The sequence below is a fragment of the Lipotes vexillifer genome, unplaced genomic scaffold, assembly GCF_000442215.2.
Source record: "Lipotes vexillifer unplaced genomic scaffold, Lipotes_vexillifer_v1.1 scaffold948, whole genome shotgun sequence".
NCBI lineage: Eukaryota > Metazoa > Chordata > Mammalia > Artiodactyla > Lipotidae > Lipotes > Lipotes vexillifer.
The window spans coordinates 1,447,632-1,466,724 of record NW_006793764.1 but is presented as its reverse complement, the minus strand read 5'-3'; the positions used below and the strand labels follow the sequence as shown (position 1 = coordinate 1,466,724).

The window sequence follows — 19,093 nt, the reverse complement described above, 5'->3', positions numbered from 1 at the left end:
GCTGTTTCCTGTTGGCTTTTACGTGAATCATGCTTGCATTTCTGCCTGGCTCTGTGTGACTTCAGGTGGGAAGTCAGTCACACAGTTGGGTTTGTGTTTCAGATTTGTGAATGAGACAAATAGAAGTTTCTAACCTAGGAGCTAGAAAGTCCTGTGTAAGTTTGTGGTTTGGGAAAAATGAGGAAGGCACTGGGCTAGTCCCAGAGGCTGTTTCCACATGAACTGCCCCCCTCTCTTTTGTGAACCCTGAAAATGCATAAAACCCTCCCAGGTTCCGGGAAAAGGAACCATTACTTTGTGGCCCACTAAAGGGTCACAGTGCTGCATATTGTAAAACACTGGCTAGAGGAGTAAGCTGTTCTGTCTGTGCCAGTGATGCCGATGGTGAGAACAACCAAGTGACAAGTTTTAGGAAGTTAGTTTGGGTTTTTTAAAATGTGGGGCTATTCACATCTTTTTTTAAAACATTTTATTTATTTATTTTTGGCTGCGTTGGGTCTTAGTTGTGGTGCATGGGCTCCAGAGTGCATGGGCTCTGTAGTTTGTGGCATGCAGAGTCTCTAGTTGAGGTACATGGGCTCAGTAGTTGTGGTGTGTGGGCTTGGTTGCCCAGTGGCGTGTAGGATCTTAGTTCCCCAACCAGGGATGGAACCTGCATCCTCTGCCCTGGAAGGCAGATTCTTAACCACTGGACCACCAGGGAAGTCCCTATTTGCGTCTTAATTGTTTTTTTTACTAAGGACAAGCGAAATGGACCACTAATAAATGCAAGTGCAATCCTGGTATCATATGCCTTTTCCATATTTTAAAGTTTATAAAGTGATGTGAATTCCTATATTATGCCTTCTCCAGGGTCTATGTTTTTTCCCATGGTTCATCTTACAGTGTATTTTATGTTTTAAAAGTCTACTCTGGTATTAGTCCAGCCTGGAATTGAGCTGCTTTTCTTCTATGCTTTTTGAAAAGTTCACCCACACAAGTTTTGTTTTGCTTTCACTTGTGTCACAGGCTCTGAAGCTCTGGGAAACATGGGGCTTGCAATTTTAAACATCTTCGAAGTATCATTTCTTAAATTGTTTGTCCTCTCTGCCATACTACATGCACATCGTCCTTCTGTCTCCTTTTTCCCCCTCCCACCTCCTCTCAGGAGGAAGAGCACCTCTTGCATTTCTGGACAAACAGCTCCTATGTTCTCCAGCATCTAAGTGCTGACCCTCAAACACAGTTCTTTCCCCCATTAACGGAGTCCCCCTGGCTCTTCAGGAATCCCTTCCAAGGGCCTGAGTCCTCACAGGCCAGTCTCCCTCTGTTTCCTTTTCTCTTCCTGGCTCTAGGGAGGGGAGTGGAAGGCATTCCATAATATACCACCTAAGAGAAAGTAAGGTGGGCCCAGCGGAGGAAGTTAACTCCTAATGAAGTTAGGGGAGAAAAAAATAACCTCCAGGGGAACAGAGGGACAGGGAAGGAAGAAGGGAGGGATGGATTGTAGCTGTAGGGAACCTGCTTGTGGCACATGACTCAGCATTGGGTCTGTTGATGTTTCAGTAATCTCTGAAATGTATGTATAACAGCAGTCATTAAAAATAACTCCTTCCAGCTGCGATGTGTGGAATCCCAGAGGTTGATTGAGGTGCCTATTTAAGGAGGGGGGATGGGCACTTGCCTTTTAGGGAAAGCACCTTGCCCAGGTCTAAGGTCCCTGGGCTAGGAGCATTCTCAGTGTGCGATCAGGTGAGAGTGGGAACAGGCATCCCATTCAAATAGTTTGAAAAGAAGCTTCTTTTAAAACTAAAGAAATTCTTTAATAAGGAGTTTAAAAAAGTCAGCCCTAACCTCCACTCTTAAGCTCACCAGAAGACCTAGAATTCCACAGCATGCGAAGAGCCCTGCTTTGTTTTATAAAAAGGTTTCTGGGCTTCCCTGGTGGCACAGTGGTTGGGAGTCCGCCTGCGGATGCAGGGGACGCGGGTTCGTGCCCTGGTCCGGGAGGATCCCGCATGCCGCGGGGCGGCTGGGCCCGTGAGCCATGGCCGCTGAGCCTGCGCGTCCGGAGCCTGTGCTCTGCCACGGGAGAGGCCACAGCAGTGAGAGGCCCGTGTACCGCAAAAAAAAAAAAAAAAGGTTTCTGTTCTTAAAACCAAAGTTTTATCCCACATGTGGCTTTTGCAGTTAAAAGCCCGTAAGTCACATGTCAGTGCCAGCGGGATCTTCACGCTATTTGTTTAAATATCAGAGTTTGCAATTAGGAATTTTAGCCTATACAGTCTTCTTATGAAGACCATCCCCTTTCTTCGCCGACTCTAATTCTGTGCAGCTGAGCTCCGCTTGATATAAACGAGACTAGGACTTGGTTTTCAGGAATCTCTAGCTGTTCCCTGGATGGAGTGTTCGATTCAGTGTGAGACCAGACTCTTCCTATCTGAACTGTTAATAGACAACCAGTGAGTAGTGTTTAAGAATTTTTCTTTAAAGGAAGTGGGGTCTAACATTTTTACATTCTGTTGGGATTTTATCGTTAAAGGGTGACTGTGGTATATAAGAAGGAAACCTGTGGTTCAGATTCATTGTGCTGTATGTTCTCAACAGTTTAATAAAATAAAACCCAAAGCTCTTAATATTTCCTCCAGGGTTAATACTGACACCGCGCATGTTCTCCGCCAGCCCAGCTCCCGCGTAGGTCATACTCTGGTTCAGAGACTTGGGGTGGGTAATAAGGTATAAAACATGCCTCTTGCTTGCCAGCTACCACATGCTAATAATAGTAGTAGCCGTAATGCACTGGAATCCTGGGCTTTTAGGTTTTACTTGGTTTGTTTAATTTAAAGGAATAAAAAATAAAATCTTGAGAAGAAGCAAGGCAGCATTGCATAAAGGTAAGAAAAGTTGTATCCTTTCAGCAAAACTGAACAGTCCCTTCCATTTGGGAGCACCTTTTATCCTTCAGTAGAGCTTTGCTGTTTTAGCTGGAAGTGAGGAGCTGAGCAGAAGGGGGTGGTTAGTATTCGATTGGTTTAAAGCAGGTTTTCTCAAGCTTGGCGCCATCAGAATGTTGGGCTGGACAGTTCTGTGTGGGACCGCCCTGCACATTGGAGGATGCTTAGCAGCGTCCCTGGTCTCTGCTCACCAGATGCCAGTAGCACCCCCCCATACACACCTAGTTGTGACAACTAAAAGTGTCTCCAGACTTTGCTAAATGTCCCCAGGGGACAAATTACCCCAAGCTGAGTACTACTGGTTTAAAATATCATACAACAGGACATTTCAAAGGTTTCCTTATTTACCCGTTTTTGTCTCAGCCCAGTGTCGCAGGCTGTGATTTTTTTTTTAAGTTAGAAGGGAGTAAGAAGTGATTTAGAGTTTTAAATCGCATTTTTCCACACCTCTTTTTGGACTTTCAGGGTGAATCACAATTCGTTTTTTTTTTTGTTTTTTGTTTTTTGTTTTGCGGTACGCGGGCCTCTCACTGCTGCGGCCTGTCCCGTTGCGGAGCACAGGCTCTGGACGCGCAGGCTCAGCGGCCATGGCTCACGGGCCCAGCCGCTCCGCGGCATGTGGGATCCTCCCGGACCGGGGCACGAACCCGCGTCCCCTGCATCGGTAGGCGGACTCTCAACCACTGCACCACCAGGGAAGCCCACGATTCAGTTTTAACTTCATGTTTCAGAGCCGGACGGGGGCACGAACCCGCGTCCCCTGCATCGGTAGGCGGACTCTCAACCACTGCACCACCAGGGAAGCCCACGATTCAGTTTTAACTTCATGTTTCAGAGGTTTACATGTACACTTTGAAATGCATCAAACCGGCCTTCTTTCTTATTTCCAAGTCGTTGTGCGGATGGTTATTTGTAGATTATTCTTCTAGTTGGGAGCCGGTGAAGCGATTGGGGGCCTCAGTAAATCCACATTTTAATAATCTCAGGTGGAGTCTGACCCTTTATATCTTTTTCTTCTTTTGCTGGAGGTCTTCTTTTGCTATAGCTCAGTCATCTAGGGATTCATTAGAGAAATCGAAAGTCTGAGTTCAGTTAACTCAATATCTATTTCCAAATAATCCTTGTTATTTGATGCTTTCTGAAAACAGAAAATGAATTAAGGAAAAACAAACATATACATGGATTTGAAGTTGTGTTTATTTTCCGGTAAGCTTTAGTTAAAGACAAAAAAGAACTCTATAGTTTATCTGAATCTCTTTTTAAGTATTATACATATTGGGATTGGCAGCAGTTGACTAGTCTGTTTCTCAGACTTAACCTTTTGCATTTTTTAGTTGATACTGGGGATTTCATACTTCTCCAGATATGGGAAATATGTAGGTAATCCTAGAACACTGGTTCTTAATCTTGGTGTCACACTGGAATTACCTGGGGAGCTTTTGAAAAAGCCCAGGGCCCAGGCCACATCCCAGAGCAGTGAAGTCTGATGCTCTAGGGGTGGAGCCCAGGCATCAGTGCTGGGTCCCCACCTCCCTGTATTCTAGTGAGAGTGAAGGTTGAGGACCAGGGTGCATTTTTATAAATAAAGTTTTATTGGAACATAGCTATGTCCATTCATTTTCTGATTTGTCTAGAGACCCTGTGGCTTATAAAGCCTAAGATAATTATTCTTTGGCCATTTACCAAAACATGTTTGCCAATTCCTACTCTAGACTCACAGTGAAAACTTTTTTAAAAAGAGGTTTTACATAAAATTCATAGTAAAGAAAAAAATCCAGTATTTTGCAGAGCCTTGCAGGGTCAGTCCTGTCAGTTTTCTCGTACGTGGGCAAAACGGAAAAGCATTTTTCCTGAAGAACTTACTGGAAGATACTGTCAAACTGAAAGGAGAAGGGCCCAACTCACCACCTAGAGCGGGGAGGCTCCTTGGGTTACATCACGGCGCTTTGTACTTAAAAGTCGACACTTAGCCTCTAGTTCAGCGTTCATTACTTAGACTGTGTGGTTGACTTGACAGAGGTCTATAGAGGAAGAAGTGGCTCTTTGATGCAAAGTGCGTCTGAGTTTGTTAGTCCCGCTGCAGCCATGTTAGATGGCAGCAGACCCCTGAAGGAAATCCTTTAGCTCTGGGGAATCTCATATATAGAAAGAAAAAGAATGAAAAAAATTTTAATGTTTTTTACATGATTTCCACCTTCCCTCAGTTCCGGTGGAAAGTTGATGGTTGTAAAACAGTTGTTCAAAAGAGGTTTTTTAGAAGGTCCTCCTTTGGTCATGGCCCTTAAAGGCTCCAAGTATGAGAGAAAGGATCATTTATTCTAGTCCCTTGAGCAGAATCAGCATCTCCTGATTGAGATGCTGATTGAGAGCATGTCACACTGTGAGGTCCCCACCCCAGACTTGCTGAATCAGAGTGTACTTTTTAACAGCATCCCCTGGCTATTTGAGTACACATTAAGAGAGCCCTGGGAAGCACTGGGCTAATTGATAACTGGGTCTGTGCAGTAAACTGACCATTGATCCTCACTTTAAATGATTTCACGGCTCCTTAATGGCTTCTGACTTGGGCTCACTCATTAAAGGCAGACGGTTTTTCCCCTTTGGCTATTTCCAAGTACAGCTTGCCTGCCCTCTTATTTAGTAAAGATTTATATAATGGTAGAAAATGAAAGCGGGGTGATTGAGTTAGAAGAGATAACATTTTTTTTTTTTTTTTTTTTTCTTGCGTTATGCGGGCCTCTCACTGTTGTGGCCTCTCCCATTTGCGGAGCACAGGCTCCGGACGCGCAGGCTCAGTGGCCATGGCTCACGGGCCCAGCCGCTCCGCGGCATGTGGGATCCTCCCGAAACGGGGCACGAACCCGCGTCTCCTGCATCGGCAGGCGGACTCTCAAGCACTGCGCCACCAGGGAAGCCCCCAGAGATAACATTTTATATGCGTCAGAAAAACAAACTAGAAAGGATAAAGGGAACTTGCCAGATAAACTTAACTTGTAAGGAAATAAGTGGAATGGAGTTTTCTTTGCTTCTGCAAGAAGAAATAATCCACCCATTAGAACAGACGTGTGTGCTGGGGAGCAGTTGGGAGGGTCAAAAAGGAATCCCTTGAGCTTCTCAGATTAGCACAGAGAAATCAGGGAGTTAGGCCTTTCCACCAAGCAAAGACATATTACTTAGGCCTATATCACTTGGGAAATTGTCCAGAATTTAGATGTTCATAGTAAATCTTGAGGAAGCCCAGTACCTACTTTTATCCTGCCAGGCTCTGTCAAGTTGTTACTATTTTCTTTATCAAGTAGTATTCTAAAGATTTGATTGAAAAATGTGATTTTGAAATTATGCCTTAATTCTTAAACAGAATTGGTTTATCCTTGAACATTCCCTTATGTTGACTTTTTTTTTTTGCGGTACGCGGGCCTCTCACCGCTGCGACCTCTCCTGTTGCGGAGCACAGGCTCCGGACACGCAGGCTCAGCAGCCATGGCTCACGGGCCCAAATGCTCCACGGCATGTGGGATCTTCCCGGACCGGGGCATGAACCCGTGTCCCCTGCATCAGCAGGTGGACTCTCAACCACTGCGCCACCAGGGAAGCCCGTGTTGACTTTTTAAATAAAGTTAATACCACCTGAATTTAGTTTTTAAGAGGCAGTATATGTACTTGAAGTCTAGCTGTTAGTTGAGCTGTAAAGATCAAGCTGTTCTTGCTGTAAAGATCTATCTGATCATGTGTTTAGTGCTCACTGTTGTACCAGGGTCTGTGCAGGATTCAGAACAATTCTACTGTTCATGGAAGTGGCCAGGAAGAGCCAGGAAAGCAAGAGTGGGGATCCCTTTTAAGCCTGGAGTTTCCATCTCCTTAGCCTTGAATGAGAGGTCAGGAAGCTACGGGAACTGCTCCTTACCTAAAAGCTGCCTGATGGTCCCAAAGGCAGCGTCTGATTGCCAGAAAAAGGCATGACTGCCAAGTGTCAGCTGCCACTACTGCTGGAGAAGCAGCATGTGCCTCCCTTCTGCCTATCAGATCTCATTTTATGTCCTATTAGCAGAATCCAAATCACCTCCAGAAGCCTGGTGACAGGAGAATCTGGAAGAAGCAGATCCCAGACTTCCGTTCCTTGCTACAGGGAAAAGCATAGGAGGGGGTGGGAATGGGCTCTGAGTGACAGTATCCAGCACGGCTTCATGCTGACGACAACAGCTGACGCTCACACAAGGCTTGCGTGTTTTTTTTTTAAATATTCTCTTGATGTGAACACTGTAAGGTAACCAAGGTGTAAGATGCTCGTTTTACCCAGGAGGAAACGTGAGGAAGTTAAATAACTTGCTCCTGGTCAAATGTGCTGGTCAGTGTTTCAGAGAATTGTGTTGGCTCCTAAGCAGCGCTCTCTGGTTTTACTGCCCTGTTCTCTTTTGTACTTACTAGTCAAGCATCCTGTGACCAGATGGAATTAGAGGGATACTTTAGAGGGGCCTCCAGCATCGAGGAGTTCAGGCTTCACAGTTCTAGTATTTCTAGGGTCTGTGCACTGGAGGGGCATATTCATGGGTGAGGATACTTCCAACTTTAGTAAGCTATTCCCTTAATTTAAAGAATTAGGTGATTCTTATAATAGGCAACTTTGGTTTCAATATATTCCTTCTTTTTTCTTAAGCAGATGAAAAACTCGGAGAGCCTCCACGCAGTGAGTTCCCAGTACAGGATGCATTCTTACTACCCACCTACCTCCTACCTGGGCCAGAGCATGTCCCAGATCTTCACCTTTGAGGACGGCCTCTCTTACTCGGAATCCAAACCGAGCGGTAGGTTCCTGGTTACGCAGCCTGGATTTGAGGTAGGGAGAGGCTACCTGCCCAGCACTGGGTCTCTGGTCCTCTCTAATAGCTTACCAGACAGCAGCTGTTGGAAAGGTTGTATAGTATCCTTTAAAGTATTCAGTTATGGAATGATTTTGCTTTGCTAGATTCTTAATATCATGTTTCTCTTTTCTGGACACCCGGAGTGATAAGAATAAGATAGAGACTACCATCAGAAGCGAAAGATGTATTTTCTGGAGGATCAATATGTAATATCAGGGGCCCTTTAAATATGGTTCAAGTCCTGATATTTTTGGTGAAATGAATCTCTGTCTATTGAAGAATCGTTTTCCAAAACCTTTCCAATTTAAAATTGAAGGTGTATTCATCTTTTGCGGGAGGAAATAAAATAACATAATAAAACATTTTTGAATATAATAGATCTCAGAGTTTATGCAGTAGCAATGCAAATAACTCTGATGTAATGGCTTTAAAATAAAAAATGACTGTTTAATGAACCAGAGCACTTTGAAATACACAATTCCTCAACTCCAATTTTAACTTTCTCCCCAATGTTTACACTGTGATGATAGGCTGGTCTTTTATGGCTGCTGTGTTTCCAGGCCCTGTTTTTTAAGTTCTTTGTATTTAAGCATCATCTTTTGATCTAGGAAAGTGAGAAGCATACACAATTGAGGCAGTAAGTGGAAATCAGGGCAATAGTGATTGAGTTGGTAGAGAAATTGACTACTAGAACTGACTCTGCTAGACAAAAGAAGCTGGTTTTCTCAATAACGTGATTCTCTATAAAGAACTGGCTTCTTGGTAAAACGAGTGCTTAGAGAGTGAGAATCAGAACCATGCTTTGATTTCCAAATTCAGAACAGTGAAGTCTAAAAAAGCTTTATTTACCATACTAAAATAAAATAAAGGATTTTGTTAATATGGAATACATAGGTCGAGGGAACCTGACCGGTTTGAACTATAGACTGAAGTACATATTATTGATTGCACTTTGACCCATTAATAATCACTTTTTGCCAGGAACGGACAAACACAATTCTTTATGTAAATATTCATACCGTATAATGTTTGCCCATGTGGTCCTTCTTTTATACTGCCTTTGATTCTGTATATTTATGTGAATTATAAGCTCCTTAAGAACAGACAACACATTTTATGTACCTTTTTAGTTGCTATGATGCCTATTTGTTTTTCATCAGCTGAGTGGATGAATGAAGGAGTGAATGAACAAAGGAATAAATGAGTCAGGTATGGTTTTTAAGTAAGCTTGCTCTATAAAGAAAACACAATCCCGAAAGGTCACAATCCTAACTCATCGTCTCATGGAGCCAGAGTTTAGGGATGGAGCAGTTACAAAATACATTTGCTCATACAGAAAATTAGGACTGAAACTTACTTTCAGGAAGAAATTGCCTGAGCTCCTTGCTCTAGGAATAGTGGAATATTTTTAGAAGCATTGGCATTCTTGAGACAAGAGGTGTAAATTCAGAGCAAGGCAGTGCGACAAAAAGATAAGAGGAAATTTACTAGAGCAGAGAGGAAGGAATTTGGAGAGGACCAATAGGCATTTGAATTTATGGCAGAAAAGGAAAAGGCTCAGAAGGAGAGACGTTACAGTCCAGGAAAAAGAAAGACCAGTGTCCCTGGTGAGAGACGGGGTGAATAACACCTAGGATTTCCTAAAACTTTTTTGGTGAAAGAGTGTGTTTGAAAGTGTGGTGTGAGGAGACCTCAGGCTTAACCTTCTGATCCTTCTCTAACTCTCTTCAGACATGGGGGAGTGAGCTAGGAAGAAATATAGTGGAATCTCAGTAATATCTACTTCGGAATTGCCATGGGGAAGGAGAATATGGATTAATAGGAAATCCAAACCTTAGCTTATTTTTTAAAGAAATGCGGCTTCCAAATATATGGTGTCTTGGGCTCCTACATTGCATGACATGTTTTACAGAGCAGGTGGGAAGGGGTGGGGAAAGAGAAGGTTGGGGGTCAATAGGAACACCTCAGGATCACCTCCTGGGACATTGGACCCTCATTTTTATCATCAGCATCAACACAAGTGGGGGCCATTTAGGCCCTCTGGTAAATGGGGCTGAGGCTAGTGGCAGGATGCGGGGGTGGGGATGGGGGCATCAGTATAGTCATTTGTGAGAAGGTGGTAGAGACTGGCTGATAACCAGTTACATTTATCAGTTCTATCAAGTTTGCATTGAGGTCCTTTGGTTGGTTGCATTAATAAATAAATTACAATTTGTAAATAGTATATCAGTTATTTTAGGTGGGGATTTGTAAGTAAGTTGAAAAACAGTTTTTTCAGTAGGTTTAATGTTTTCGTTAAAATCTCATTTAAGTATAAGTTTGCCTACTAAATTCATTTTTCTTCAGTTTCTTTAAAGATAAACCGTACTTTACCATCCAAAGAAATGAGTCCAAGTTCAAGGTTTTCCTCTGGTTTTGCTGAAGATTGCAACATGAAAATAGAATGTAGGGGGGAAAAGAATTACAGGGAAAGTTTTCCTTTTGCTGTGTTGCTACTGTTTAATGTTTTTCTTTGTAAAAAGGCTAGGAGCCTTTTTTTATGTCTTGAAAAGTGTTAGGACATAGATCAGAGATGGTGGGGCCTGGTTGTGTAAGACTTTGTGAGCCACTGCAAGCACTTTGGCTCTTATCTCAAGTAGGTGGGAAGCCACTGGAGGGTTTCCAGCAAAGGGGTGACATGTCTGCTTGTGGGGTTTTTTTGTTGTTGTTTTTGCGGTACGCGGGCCTCTCACTGTTGCGGCCTCTCCCGCTGCGGAGCACAGGCTCAAGACGTGCAGGCTCAGCGGCCATGGCTCACGGGCCCAGCTGCTCTGCGGCATGTGGGATCTTCCCGGACCGGGCCACAAACCTGTGTCCCCTGCATCGGCAGGCAGACTCTCAACCACTGCGCCACCAGGGAAGCCCCTGCTTGTGGTTTTTAAAGATCACTCTGGCTGCTGTTTAGGAACAGGCTGTAGGGGTGCAAGGCGGAGGCAGGGAGACCAGTTAGAAGGCTGTGGCCATAATGCTTGCAAAAGATGGCAGTGGCTTAGTCGGGGTGGGCGTGATGGCAGTGTGGGAGGGTTGAATTCTAGATACATTTTGAAGATAGAACCAAAAAGATTCGGTGATGAATTTGGGATGGGATGAAAAGGGAGGAGTGAAGGATGACGCCATCATTTTTGATCTGATCAAGTAGAAACATGGAGCTTCCACTTATTCAGGTAAAGAAGACCATGAGAAAAACAGGTTTGCAGGAATTGGGAGTTTAATTTTGCATGTGTTAAGTGTGAGATGTACGTGAGCCATCCAAGTGGATCGTCAAGTAGGAGTTGGATGTACGAAGTCTGAAGTTGAGGGGCGATTTCCCTGCTGGAAATAGAAACTTGAGCGTTCAGTGCGTAGATGTCATTTGAAGTTAATATGGTGGGATCACCTGGAGAGGTGAGTATCGATGGAGAAGAATAAAGGACCAAGGATTGAGCTCTGAGGCCTTCTAACTTTGAGAAGTTTGGTAGATGAGGAAGACCAGCAGGGGAGAGTCAGGTAGGTACCTTCTCCTACCCGTGAGGTAGGAAGAAAACTGAGCCAAATAGTGCTGAGAGGTCAGATGAGCTGAGGACTGGAATTGACCATGGGCTGTTGAAAGGTAGAAATGATCAGCGGCTTGATGAGTGGCCCCTGTGGTGGGGAGGTGGGGGCCATACCTTGACTGTGCGTCCAGGAGCATGTGGGAGAGAAGCATTGGAGCAGTGAGTGTAGACAGCTCTTGAAGGGGTCTTGCTGTAAGGGGAGTAATGAAATGGGGCAGTACCTGGAGGAGGGGGTGAGTTCAAGGAAGCTCCTTTTCTCTTCTTTAAAGAAGGGGGTTATCATAATAGGTTATTATAAAGATTAGCTAATGCGAGGTATGTGTGGGAGCATAATTGTCAGGGACGATAGCATGTCTCTGAGTAAGCGAGGTGGGGTGGGATCCCCTAGGGCACCCCTTGTAGGGCAGTGGTCCCCAGAGTGGGGCTGCACATGCTTTGTTACTGGTCTAAGAGGAGATAAGCAGAGGAATTAAGAGTAAACAGCAATTTGACAGAGCAATTCTATGTTGAATCAATAAAAAATTGGGGCTCGTAGTTTTTGTCTTTCACTTTCCTAGCAATTCATTTTTATATTGAAGTAAAATCCACCTGACATAAAATTAACCATTAACTATTTTAAAGTGTACAAAATTCAGTGGCATTTAGTAGGTCACAGTGTTGGGCAGCCATCACCTCTATCTAGCTCCAAGTCATTTCCATCACCCCACAAGGAAACCCCATACCCGTGAAGCAGTCACTTTCCATTCTCCCTTCCACCAGCCCCTGGTAACCACTCATCTGCTTTCTTGTTTCGATGGATTTGCCTATTGTCGATGCTTTGTGTAAATGGAATCATATAATATGTGGCCTTTTGGACTGTCTTCTTTCAGTTAGCATAATATTTTCAAGGTTCATACAAGTTGTAGCATCTAATAAGTACTTCATTTCTTATTATAGCCTAATACGATTGCATGTATGGATATACATTTTGTTTATCTGTTCATTAGTTGATGGACATTTGGGTTCTTTCCACCCTTTTTTGACATTGTTCATTGTACTACTATGAATATTAATGTACTAGTCTTTGAATACGTTTTTAGTTCTTCTGGGGTATACTTAGGAGTGGAATTTCTGGATCATATGGTAATTCTGTGTTTAACCTTTTGAAGAGCCTCCAAACTGTTACCCACAGTGGCTGTACCATTTTACATTCCACTGCAGTGTATGAGCGTTCCAATTTCTCTAGCCAGCACTTCTTATTTTCCATTTTTTGGCTTATGATTCTAGTAATTCATTTTTATTGTATTTTATAAAAGCATCAGACTGTGGTGGACTGGAAACTGAAAAAAAATTTTAAACAAAACAGGCCCTTCCTTGCAGATAGTTTGAGAAACACTGACCTACTGCCCAAGTGGAAGGCTGGTTTATGTGTAAGTGTGGCCAGGTCATAGTAACGGTTGCAGGTGTTTCAGGAAGTGGTGGTAGGAGCATTCTGGAAATGATGCTTCCTCAACTTGGGATAAGGAGGCAGATTGCACAGCAACACCTCTGTGTCAGTAGATGCACACATGTCTACAGGTAGGTGGCATTTCATACCTGTAAATAGGCATTTTCTCTACAGGTGAATTCTTGAATAAGTTCTCGGAGTATGTGTAGCTGGACAACACTTGCAAAGAGGTTTAGATTTAAAATGGTAAAGGTGAACATGCTTCGATCTTTTTGTCTATTTATAACGTTTTGTGATCTCAGTTTGGAAGTTAGAAATGGTGCCTCCTGTTTCTTCTGGATCTTTGGCCGCTTCCAGCTCAGATAAATGGCAGGCTCCTGTGCACACTCACCCTTTACATTCAAACTCTGCTGTTCTTAGGAGACAGAAACACACATTTGGACGCTTATTACCTATCACGAGCTATTTACGTATTAGTCATCTGACACACGTAGGATGTGAGCAGCTCTGAGGCCAGATGCAGAGCATTTACATTTTACCCAAAGGTCAGATGGCAAGGTCAGCAGAAGGGTCTCCCTGAGTTGAAGCCCTCATGTTTCTCTGTAATGTCTGGGCAGCTTGTAGAGGCCTCTGTGTTCCCAAATAGGATTTTATGAATGCATTCAGCATTGGCAATTTTGTAGGCCGATGAATCTAGAAGTGCCTGATTTCACTGATGGCATATGCTACCTTCCCCACGGTTGTCATAACTAAATGCAAAGTGGTTGAGCTTTCACCCACGGAATGGACTTGCTTAATGCTGGGCGTTAGAGTTGGATTTTAGCAAAAGATGCTGAGGTCGAACCTTCCCGTTTTGCAGGTGAGAACAGTGAGGTTGTGCTGCCTGTTGGAAGCACCCTCAGTTCTCCTCACTCATGATCCAGGACCCCAAAGCTGCCTTTAATGTGAGATGATGTGATAGCTGTCCTGAGCAGCTGCGGGGCCGGGGTAGGAAAGGGGTAGCTCTGTGCTCAGCACCTGAATGGGAGCCACGACTGAGCAGCTGTAGCCCTGGGGGTTTCAGGCTCTTCTCTGGGAGCCTGAGTCTTCTCACCTGTTAAAGAAGCGGGAGGAGCTGGGCCCTGTCGAGCCCACACAGGTGTTATGAGGATGAGCTCGCGTCCCGGGTGCAGACAAGCTCTTTAAATCACACATGCAACAAGAGGAGCAGGGTGATCTTCCTTCCACCATTCCTTTCTGCAAGGGTTGTGTTGATGTTTCAGGCAGTTCTTCTTGTCGGGGAGAAAGCTCTTCTGGAAATGTTTTAGTCTTCCTCAGACAGGAGGGAGAGCAGGCCAAGGAATCTGAGGGCTGCTTCTGTTGTGTATGTTCTGCTTTGAATTGTATGGCACGCCTGTAGGAGAGAAGAACATTGACCCCTTGCTTTCCCTGCTTTTTAAAGAAAGCTGAATGAGTTTTATGCAACAGTTAGAAAGTGTTGAGTTTAAGCTTTGGCGCTTTAGGAAATGACTTATCTTTTGCTGAATTTCAAAGAAAAGAGCACTTGGCTGGTAAACCTGTTTTCTTTATGTGACCTTTTTATTCTCAGCTTTAGCTTTGAACAGAGAGGTAAGTGCACCATTCACTGGCAGTGACTGTGGAGGCCGATGCGTGCAAAGGAATGGACCCCCCCAGGAGGGAAGATCTGGCTCAGATCCCCAGCTCTGGGCTGGATTGTAAGATGCTTGTTTAATCTCTTAGAGCTTTAGATCCCTCATCTGGAAGGTTGAAAAAAAGGTAATAAGAGCTTTATCTATTTTTATATATGGATCACAAAAAAACTATGTGAAAGCATGGCAGCAGCTATCAACTCCCTTAATCTCACGTGAAGACCCATCACCATCTCTTATATATCTTTTCATTTCAGCAAGTGCCTGGCACTGGGCCGTACAAATGAAGGTGATCACAGTCATCAAGGAGGCTGTGTTTTTAGCTCTACAGGGACCCTGCTTGAAATGAGCCATGTGTGTATTGTGATTCTTGAAATTGGCTAGACATGATGGCCTGCTGAGTAAGGAACACGAAGCACACTTATTTTAAGCATATGATAAACGGCAGCTTTGAAGACTTATTTTTAATATATCACATATACAGTATGTTTCCGAAGAAACAACCAGGGAAGAGGAATATAGAAGGACACCAGCAGGTCCCTTTATACCTAAAGAATAGTATAGAAGGCAAGCTGAAATGCTCTTGGATGAGGACACACCTGGCTTCTGTCTTCTTTTCAAACTTTTTTTCTCCCTCCACGAAAAGAGAGAGAGCTGATGGGAGTCTAACATGTCCTCTGTGTAACATGCTGCCTTTTGACAAGGCCACCACCAGTCTAGAAATAGCAGGCACTTCCCAGGGCCTACCTGAAGGATGTCAGACTCACTCGTGGAAGGAAGACGTTCACTCACTGCAGTACTTGAGCAAGAATTACCAGGGTGTATATTCTCACACATGAAGGGCAGGGATCTCATTCATTCATCTCTGTAGTCTTCCAGGTGCCTAGCGTGACACCATGTTCTCAGGGGACTCCTGGGATGTTTCATGGTTTCTTGTATGAATAAGAAACTGGCCTCTGGATTCTTTCTGCTGGTGCCTCCCTGGCCCAGAGTTAGGCATTCCGATAAAGCACTTGATGAAATAAATCGGTCATGGAAAAACGTGGGGTGCAACCCCCAGGCTGCAACGTATCCTGCATTTATATCATGCAGAATCTTCCCTTTGAAAAGCTCGAATTTTAAAGACTTAAATCTTTGCCTGTGACGGGTGTTTGATTGATAACACAGCCCTGCATGAGAAGTCAGGAGAAGCTTGATCACTGTTCACGCTAAGAGAGACGGGGTGGAGTTGCAGGCAGGATGCCGTGCCATCTCTGAGCCTGTTTCTAGAGTTGAGGAAGAGGGGCCAGTGTAGGAGCTCAGGTCTCTGAACTGCTTCCCTGGTGTTCTTTCTGCTGGTAAATCCTGTGGTTTCTTCTTCCCTCCCTTTCCTTTTCCTTTTCTCACAAACCTGTACTTCTCACACTGTCTGTAAGACAGTGCCCTGTGCACATTGTGGGGATAGCTCATTTGAGTCTTGTCATCATAGTATCATCCGCATTTTGCACACGAGGACACTGAGGTATGGAGACAATGCCTGTGAAGTAGGGAAGAGAAGGGGTTCCTCGTTTCCACATGGCAGGTGGAAAAGCTGAGAACACAGTGATGACTTAGCTGGTCAAAAAACCCCGAGAGCAGCCTTAAAAAATCCACAGGGGGCTTCCCTGGTGGCGCAGTGGTTGAGAGTCCGCCTGCCGATGCAGGGGACACGGGTTCGTGCCCCGGTCTGGGAAGATCCCACATACCGCGGAGCGACTAGGCCTGTGAGCCATGGCCGCTGAGCCTGCGCGTTGGAACCTGTGCTCCGCAACGGGAGAGGCCACAACAGTGAGAGGCCCGCGTACCGCCAAAAAAAAAAAAAAAAAAAAAAAAAGAAAGAAAAAAATCCACAGGGTATCAGGTGTGGTATTTACATTACTATTCCCCAAGGTAAATGTAAACTTTAAAACACCTTTATGACTTGATTGACATGGTAAAGTCACTGTTTAATTTTGCGGTGATATTTGAATTTTCTTTTTATTTAACAGGAGGGAGTAAAGTGCAAGTGTAATATTTGGCAAAGGCAGACATTGCAAAATTAAATGACTAGTTATTAGCTTTGAAATTAAAAGTGAAAATTGAAATGAAACCACTTTTTAAAAGTTTTTTTTTCCCCTCCATAGACATGGTTGTTATTTTAAAATTAGTGTGAATAAAAGGCCTGTTGAATTTCCCCAGATAATTTTTGAGAGAGACAGTGTTTTACATTCTACTTAGTCTGTCAGTGGCTTATCATGAGATTGCTTTTACATCTTTAACTTGTTCTTGAAAAACAGGGCACCTTTGCTGGGGTTTTCCTTTGGGCTAAAGATTGCAGCAGTCAGGAGGGGACACGGAAAGGGCAGAGCTCTGGAAAGCACACTTTTAGGAACTCCCAAGTGTCCTGACAGAACCAGATTGAACACAATAACTAGACACTGCTGGCCCGTGTTTTCGGGGTAATTTTATCTTGATGGGATGCAGGTGTGACGCTAGGCCCCCTACCCGCCTGTTCAGTGGAGGGAACCCCATCTATTGTGGACACATGACACACCATCAAGTCTGCTTATTCTGTTACTCATTCCATGACCCCTTGTCTTTAAAAATCCTGAAGAGGCAGCACTCACATGGGCATGAACTTGGATGGACAGTGGCCGCTCTGGGCAGAGCGTCCAACATGATCACGTGTGAGATTTCCTCATTTGATTCTGACTTGAGCCCACAGGGCGTCAGCGGTTTTTCTCAGGCGCGGTGTGGAGTAACTCCGGAGTTTATGTTCCCTCCTTGGTTCCTCAGAGGCCCGGCCCAGGCCAAGTACAACTTGAATAACCTTCAGGAAAGCTGTGCTGTCCTTCTGTCTGCCGCTGTCTTTGAAAATTGCCTTCAGAGTTAGTGAGCGGGAACAGTTAAGATTTACAAACAAGGATGAAGCTTGTCATGCATCTTTCACCATCCATCATCCAGGTGCCGTGCCTGGGCGGTGAAGTGTTCTTCATAAAAACCAGCTCAGTGTGAAATACACCTCGCTGCAGTGTTTACTGCTCTGAAGCTCGTCCGCGGCCCTTTATAGTAAATCCAGATTGCGATGTGACATTACAGTATATCATTGCCCGGCGCAGCAGGGTTTACACTGAGAATGAGTGCAGTGCACACCAGATGAGGTGTCCAAACTGAGTTATGTCAGAATTTGGCTGTTATATGGGGATAGCTTTTGTTTTCCGAGCATTGAAAGTTAGCTTTATATGTATTTATATTTATATATAGGCATATACTTCCCATCTTGCACATATACATGGGTATACAATATATGCTGGGGTTAGGTTCCAGTTTGGCTTCTGTGTAAAGAATGGTGGCCAGCTTTTATGTCCCTTCCAACTGTTGTTCACTAAAATTGGCGTCAACGGAATCTTTGGGGGGAACTAGAGTAGATGGTTATTTCATCATAGAAGTGGGTTTGATTTTGCTGTGTGTAACATGGTCATATTTACCATCCTTTCTTACAAAAAAAAGGGCCCGTCTTTCCTGGGGTTACTATGGTACTGGAATGATCCCTTGGCAGGAGGGCAAAGAGAAGAAACCCCACAGGACTGTCCTCATCTGCTCTTGAGCACCTGGCCTGTTGAGCTGAATACATGCCCTTGGGGGGAGGGCTCAAAAGTCAGTTGTTTATTTATTATTTTTTTAGTGGGTATCAAAAGCCTAGTGCTGCCTCTGTTATCTTGAAAGATGCTGCTTCTAAGAGAACATTGATGGTGTTTTAGCTTAAATCGGCAAAAAAAAAGAACACACTGAGTTTTTTGCGTGATCAGGTTTATTTACATTCACGCTAAAAGTGCCGATATTAAAAATGAGCTCCATAAAAAAATAATATTCAGAGATAACAGCAGGCCCTGCAATCCCATGATCATCTTCTTAACACACATATTTTTAAATTCTCTTTTCAGTGTAGCAGGGTTATTTGTGGTCTTCACACATCTGGCAGTGCACAGAATCCAGGATCTGTCCCCCGTTTACACCAAGTCTAGGGTAGGGGTTCCCCCCACTTTAGATGCAGAGGTGAATATAGTCTTCCCGCCAGTGCCCTCTGCTCTTTTTCCTGGCTGTGTTTCCTCTTAGTCACAGTGTCTTCTTACTGGAGATTGACTAACCGTGCCACGTCTGAGCTTTCGGAAGTGGCACAGGACACTGTTGCAGGTGTGCAGTGCTGGCCTTGGGGGTGGGGTGGGACAGGGGCCAGAAGTCTCCCATTGGCCGTGGTGCCTGAGGAGGGAGAATAGCCGTTAGTCAGCCCAACGCGATCACTTTGTTAGTGTTGTAAGATCAACACAGGATGGCCAGTTAAAGTTAAATGTCACAAAAACCACAAACGTTATTTTAATGTTTAATAAGCATGTTCACGGTATTTTATTATATTAAAAATTATTTGTTTCTGAAATTTAAATTTAATTCAGCACCTTGTGTTTTTATTTGCTAAATCTGGCAGCCTCGGGCTTCATCTAAATCCTCTCTGAACCACCATTTTTGGGCACTGGGGTAGAAGGCGGAAATGAACAGTGGGTGGAGGGGAGCAATGCTTCCGCTAAGCATATTCGGCAGTTTAAGAGTTGCTTCACGGGCTTCCCTGGTGGCGCAGTGGTTGAGAGTCCGCCTGCCGATG

At 44.3% G+C, this 19,093-nt stretch overlaps 1 protein-coding gene across 1 annotated transcript in view; it reads left to right on the top strand.

The window, feature by feature from the left end:
* The window catches only part of DMRT1 (doublesex and mab-3 related transcription factor 1), a 103,959-nt gene that overhangs the window by 54,688 nt on the left and 30,178 nt on the right, over positions 1 to 19,093 (top strand). The window contains exon 4 of the mRNA XM_007466759.1: positions 7,591 to 7,735. Coding sequence (XP_007466821.1) covers positions 7,591 to 7,735 — 145 coding nt within the window. The remainder of the gene's footprint in view (positions 1 to 7,590; positions 7,736 to 19,093) is intronic.